At 48.9% G+C, this 6610-nt stretch overlaps 1 protein-coding gene across 1 annotated transcript; it reads left to right on the top strand.

The window, feature by feature from the left end:
• The first annotated feature begins 1440 nt into the window (after positions 1-1440).
• Positions 1441-3236, top strand: LOC123158045 (zealexin A1 synthase-like). Its single transcript, XM_044576188.1, has 2 exons — positions 1441-2346; positions 2468-3236. Exons 1-2 carry the CDS (start codon positions 1459-1461, stop codon positions 3110-3112), a joined length of 1533 nt encoding a protein of 510 aa, XP_044432123.1. The 5' UTR covers positions 1441-1458; the 3' UTR covers positions 3113-3236.
• The last annotated feature ends 3374 nt before the right edge of the window (positions 3237-6610 follow it).

Genomic DNA, 6610 nt, shown 5'->3' with positions numbered 1-6610 from the left:
CCTATGAACTAAACAAAAGAACTAAATATTTGACCCAGTTGCAAAAAAGACACATAAGGAAAGAAGAAAAATGCAAACATGAAGCCAACACAAAAGTTAACAAAGCATGCATAAGAAAGGCAGAAAGACGCAAATATGCAACCAGAATAAAAGAAAGCTAGAATAGAGCAAATTACAGCTAACCGTGAATTGAGACCCAACACACTAAGGAAAGATTCAATTGCGATGGAAAATCCTGGATATATAGCGACGGAACACGAAGTTATCCATCTATACGACAAGGACTTCATGGTTAGCACACACATAATATGCTTGGGCGCTAAGTGAAGTATATGACATTTTTATTGTGTGATATCAATAACTCAACAACATAAGTGTTGCAGGTATTATATTTTTATCATCACTACATTGTTTAAAATACTGGTGAGATGCATGTTGTCACTATATATTGACGGTCTGATACAATATCTTATTCAAGTGAGGCGAGAAACATCATGTGTGCTCTAACTTAAAAAATCCTTTGAATTAGTTACTACTCTTGAAGAATGTGCTTCAAAGTCGAGAAAAATTACACTCAGCGGAAGTCCTCCATGCCACTGCCCCTCCATCCCGTAGCAACCCATGAGCATGTTTCCTAGTCTATTCATTAACGGCTCTCGAAAGATGGAAATTTCCAACTCAAAAAAGAAAGAAAGATGGAAATTCCACATACTTGTTTTTGTCAAACACTCATATGCACGTGCATGACCAAGAAATTACATGTTAGCACTAAATGGACAGGGATATATTTGTGTGCAGGCAGCTTGTGGAATCTTCTGTGCCGTGGAGACACGCAACTTGCTTCCCATTAATTATGTGGATATATACTACCGGTCGATGTACTCGATCACGACAGCTACCTGTGCGCTGAGCTCGATGATGCATCCAGTGTTCGGTCCACGTCACATGCTTAGAAAAACTTCTTTGGAGGGTGTGGAAATTTACGGCTCAGATCTGGAATTAGTGGTGCGGCACGTGCGGGTACTATATTCCTTAGCAGCCGGAGCGCCGGTGGTAGGCAATATGTATACGGCTGTTTGTATGGAGGAGGATGTACGCCTTCTTCAACTTTAGCCCTCTAGGGTATGTGTAAACTTTATTTTGGCAGAGCAGGGTTGAGATATTTTCTACTATGTTGTTATCGATCGAGAGAGTTGCATACATGTCGAAAGTCTCGGAGAAGTCTATGTCTAGATGTGACATAGTTATATCACATCTAACCTGATGTTTACTATGTTGGTAGTTTTTTTTTGTGCCAGCTTTTATTTATTCTTTGTTGCTGTGTTATTTATGGCAGCTTACACGTGACATCCTTAAAAAAATATCTAGATGTGAATTAGACAAACTGAAGTCTATATATATGTGGTCGAAATGATTTGGAATCTCTCAGGCATGCGACGTCCTTCATAGCACATACAAATGGAGGACACCACCACCTCCCAGTACTACTCCGTCTACCTCGTCTGGGCTCTCGTCCTCGCGCCCCTGGCGCTTGCAGTTACATGGAGAAAGAAGGCAAACAACAGTCTGCGGCTCCCGCCGGGGCCGTGGCAGCTGCCGGTCATCGGAAGCCTGCACCACCTCGTCAGGCAGCTCCCGCACCGTGCCTTGCGCGACCTGGCCATGCGCCACGGGCCGGTCATGCTGCTCCGGCTCGGCTCAGTGCCCACAATTGTGTTGTCGTCACCAGACGCGGCGCGCGAGGTACTCAAGACCCAGGACCTGGTCTTCGCGACGCGGCGGCTCACGGCTACCATGGGCGTCCTCACCTGCGGCGGCCGGGACATGATCTTCGCGCCCTACGGCGACTACTGGCGCCAGCTCCGCAAGATCGCCGTCACGGAGGTCCTTACGGCGGGACGCGTGCGCTCCTTCCGAGCCATCCGCGAGGAGGAGGTCGCCACCATGCTCTGCGCCATCCAGTCCGCCGGTCCCGTGGTGGACTTGCGCGTGCTGCTGTCCGCGCTCGTCTCCGACGGCACGTTCCGCGCCGTCATGGGCAGCCGGTGCGACTCCAAGCAGCGGGACTTGTTCCTGCATGAGCTTGACAGAATAGTCTGCCTTGCCACCGGGCTTAACACGGCGGACCTCTGGCCGTCATCGTGGCTCGCCGGACGGCTCAGCAACGCCCTCCGCCGTGCCGAGGAGATCCATGCCAGCGTGTTCGGGATCATCAAGGGCATCATCCACGAGCATCTAGAGAGGAGGGAGGAGGGCCAGGGCGGCGAGGAGGACGTGCTGGACGTGCTCCTCAAAATACACAAAGACGGTGTCATCGACATGCTTGCCGTCGAAGGCGTCATTTTTGTGAGCATCCCATCCATATTGTATATATCGAGTTAGCTACATTTCAGACTGTATATATTGCACGGATCTCTGCCGTGTCTTCTAACCCCTCCTTATCAATATTGATTTGACCTGCGCGTAGGACATCTTCAGCGCCGGGAGCGAGACGTCGGCGACCACACTAGAGTGGGCGATGGCGGAGCTGGTGAAGAACCCAGCAGCGATGGTGAAGGCGACGGCGGAGGTACGGCGAGCCTTCGAGGGTGATGGCACGGTCGACGAGGGCAAGCTCGGCGAGCTCCCATACATGCGCCTGGTCATCCGGGAGACGTTCCGTCTGCACCCGCCGCTGCCGCTGATGCTCCCGCGTGAGTGCCAGGAACCATGCAAAGTTCTGGGCTTCGACGTGCTCAAGGGCACGCAAGTGATCGTCAATACCTGGGCACTAGGCCGTGACGAGCGATCCTGGGGGCCCGACGCGGCCGAGTTCCGGCCGGAGCGCTTCGAGTCTGGCGCTGGGGTAGACGTGGACTTTAGGGGGACAGATTTCGAGCTGCTGCCGTTCGGCGCTGGGCGGAGAATGTGCCCCGGGATGGCGTTTGGCCTGGCCGGCGTGAAACTCCCGCTTGCTAGCATGCTGCTCCACTTTGACTGGGAGGCGCCCAACATCTCAAACCTGGCCGAGTTCGACATGACAGAGCAATTCGGTGTCACCGCTCGGCGGAAGGCCAACCTCCTGCTGCGCCCTTCGCTTCGCGTGCCACTGCCAACCTCTCCACCTCTTTAAGACCCTTCCGAGTGTACATGTACTAAGCCTAGAAGGAATAGATGGGAGATTGGTGAAACTGATGTTTTGCTGACTGAGCCTTGTGGGCGTACATATAGGCAGGGGCGGAGCTCCCGATGCACCACTTTAACAAGCATAATTTTTTTTAGCTTTTTTAGGGTACCCTATACTGCTTGGGGGGGGGGGGGACCAGTATAACTAAATCCTACCGTTAATTTCATTCTTCAGTACCTGAGGCCTAAACGGGATTATGGTGTTGTTTGTTTCTCTAGTCCTAGGACTTTTTCTAGTTCCTGGGACTTTTTAAAAAGACTCTCAAGGAGGTGCTTCTAAGGACTTTTAGTAAAAAGTCCAAAAAAGTCCCACCCTGTTTGGTTTGCTAGGGACTTTTTCTAGTCTCTACACCAAAAAGTCACTGGAAACAAACACCCCCTGTGTATTAACCAAGATGCCAGCCTATTTCGCTTGCTCGCTCTCATGGCCGCCATGCGCTAGCTAGCTAACCTTGCTGCCGCGTGCCGCATACTGCGACCCGACTTGCTCGTCTACCTTGGCGTCGTGTCCCCATTTCTCTATCTACGTCGCCCAACCCCATCACAGACATACATGGAACAAGACATGGTGGTCACAGCTCGTTCAGCGTGCTCCTCGGTCCTGCCTGGGCGCCATGGCCGGGACGGCGAACTTTTGTACACGGCAAGTCTCCGTGCCAACGGACAACGGCGCCAGGTTGTTTCATCACCACCGTTGTGAACCAGGACAAAACGAGAGCAGTGTGAGGTATGTTCACCATGGGCAGGCCAATGCCTCATGGCCGTCGGACCTATTGGAGAAGAAAAGCACGGTCCAGCCGTCCAGGCTGAAGCCTATGCCATGCTGTCGAGCGCCGGATCCATGCATGGGGAAGGAAAAGGATTCAGGCTTGCAAGGGAGCGAAGACGGGCTGGGGAAGAAGAGAAGGCACAGCGGTGGCCATCGGAAGTCTACCAGCGTCCGGAGTGGGTCGGGGACGGGCTGAACTGCAGAACATGTATACAGTATACTGGTGGTCGAGAACAACGACCGGTGCTACCTATACTGCTCGCCATCCGGTTGGTCTGATTGCAGCGGTATAGAACAATCATGGCCGTTGGATTTCGCGGACGGATGGTTCAATGCAACGATGTATTGCATAAAGGTGTATTTCATTACTTCTAGCACACATTATTGAATATAATATAATTGAAGGCGATTTGTAAACACAAAATGTAGCCATCAAAATGCTTACAGTATTGATAAAACAAGGGACATTATTACTTGAAAAGAATGTCTTGCATTTTCAAATTTCAACATACATTGTCGGACAACAAGGTTCCGTAACCTAAAAGATACAAATAGAATTAAACTCACCAGTAGAACATAATAAACTTCCCAAATAAAAGTACTTAAATGGCAAAAAATCTGAAAATTACCTTTAGTATGTTCTATTCCTTCGAGCCATGAAATAATCAACCACTTGAGCATTGGTGACTGTTAGAGTTGTGTCGAATATTGTGTACAAGGTAGGTTACAGTTGGACTAGGAGTTGTATTGTGTTTACATAGGATGTGGAGTTGTGTCCTAATAGGACACTTGTATCCTAGGCCTCTCATATATAGCGGGGGTAGACACACGATGTAACCTATGCCAACATAATAGCACCGGAACGCAGCGGAAGCCGGCGGCATGTGCCGGTGTCCAGGGCGACCGGGTGCGGTATTGTGACGGTGTAATGGGGAGGAGCGCCCATAGTCAAGCCCCGGGATGTAGCCATATCAGTGAACCTCGTTAACAAATCTCGGTGTCGTGCTCGTATGATTGCTTGATCCTCGGGTGATCGACAGTATGGCTCGGATTTATTCTAACAGTGACCTTTTTCATTATTTATTTCTCCACATAACAACGAACATCAACACTCAAACTTTCATCATTGAGGCGATTGCACAAACAAGTTTTGACCAGTTTCACAACTGATAAGCATTTGTGATGGTGCTTTTCTTTTTAGAAGAAACTTGTCCAGAATATCTATTTTAGTAGCTATGGAAGGCAAACTCCCGTGTCGCTTCCCGCGTGGGTGGCCCGAGAGCCAACCCTAGCCGCCGGCGACCTGCCGCAACCCACCAGCCCTTCTCCCTGCCGTCGCCGGAGGGCGCCGCCGGGCAAAACCCAGACGGCGTCAGCGGCGGCAGGGATTTTCTTCTCCCTGCGAGACGCCTGTCCGACGCGGCGCGACTCAGCTGAGCAGGGACGCGAGGCAGTGCGGGCGAGCTAGCGACGGCGTGTCGAGCAGGTGCGCGAGGGCGCGGATCCGGCCTCGGTGCGCGCGGATCTAGCGCCCTGGCCTGTGTGCTGGCGAGGTACAGCGCGGTCACACGGGTGTGCTGCTACCGGCTGGGCGCGCAGGTCCGTGGTGGATGTGCGAGGGCGCGGGTCTGGGGCCCTGGCCCGTGCGCACGGAGAGGTGGGGCGTGGAGATGCTGAGGTCGGCTAGCCGCGGTGTGGATGTCGGAAAACCCTATTCGCCGCATTCTGCGGCAAAATGTCGACCTCCCGCACACCCATCGATCGTTCATGGGCCGGCCCATGATGGGTGCTTCATACAAAGAAAATCCTCCCAAAAAATGTAAGAGCAAGGAATCGAACCTCAGACCTCCCACTCGTCGAGCTGCGTTGCTAGCCACCGGAGCATCACTACAATAGTGTCCTATTCATGCAAGAGACAGGCTATTATCTGTTTCTTTTTTTCGCGTTTTTCATTTCGTTTTTCTTTTTCTTTCTTTCTTTTATTACTGTTTTAGAAAAATCGCAATTTCAGAAAAAAGTTCAATATATTCAATACTTTGTTCAGCTTTAAAAAATGTTCGAATTTATTTGTTCAGGTTTCAAAAGACATGTTGTTCTTTTAAAAAAATGTACGAAATTGGTTTGTATTTTGAAATTTTGTTCGCTGTTTCAAAATATGTTCGTGATTTTCAAAAAATGTTTGTGTTTTAAATTTGTTCAAATTTTCAAAAAAGTTTTAGAATTTCACATTTTTCAAATTTTGTTTGTGATTTCCATAAAATGTTTGCATTTCCCAATTTGTTCAAATTGTCAAAAGAAATTGGAATTTCACATTTGTTCGGGATTTTTCAAAATTTTTCTTCGTGTCAAAATTTGTTCGGGATTTTTCAAATTTGTTCTCCGTGTCAAAATTTGTTCTCAAGATTTAAAAAAATGTTTGTGCTGTGAAATTTGTTCTTCGTTTCGAAATTTGTTCTCAAGATTCAAAAAATGTTCATGCTTAAAAAATTGTTCACGCTTTGGAATTTGTTTTCCGTTTCAAAATTTGTTCTCAAGATTCAAAAAAATGGCCGTGCTTAAAAAATTGTTGGCGCTTTGGAATTTGTTCTCCATTTTGAAATTTGTTCTCAACATTCAAAAAATGTTCGTGTTTACAAAATTGTTCGCGCTTTGGAATTTGTTCTCTGTTTTGAAATT

This window comes from Triticum aestivum, chromosome 7B (genome assembly GCF_018294505.1).
Source record: "Triticum aestivum cultivar Chinese Spring chromosome 7B, IWGSC CS RefSeq v2.1, whole genome shotgun sequence".
NCBI lineage: Eukaryota > Viridiplantae > Streptophyta > Magnoliopsida > Poales > Poaceae > Triticum > Triticum aestivum.
This window is presented reverse-complemented; position numbering and strand designations above follow the sequence as displayed.

What these genes read in the sequence shown, in the direction of transcription:
- LOC123158045 (XM_044576188.1), top strand. Translation starts at nt 1,459, where the DNA reads ATGGAGGACACCACCACCTCCCAGTACTACTCCGTCTACCTCGTCTGG. An exon ending in CCGTCGAAGGCGTCATTTTT is followed by an intron (nt 2,347 to 2,467) that starts GTGAGCATCCCA and finishes ACCTGCGCGTAG; the next exon opens with GACATCTTCAGCGCCGGGAG.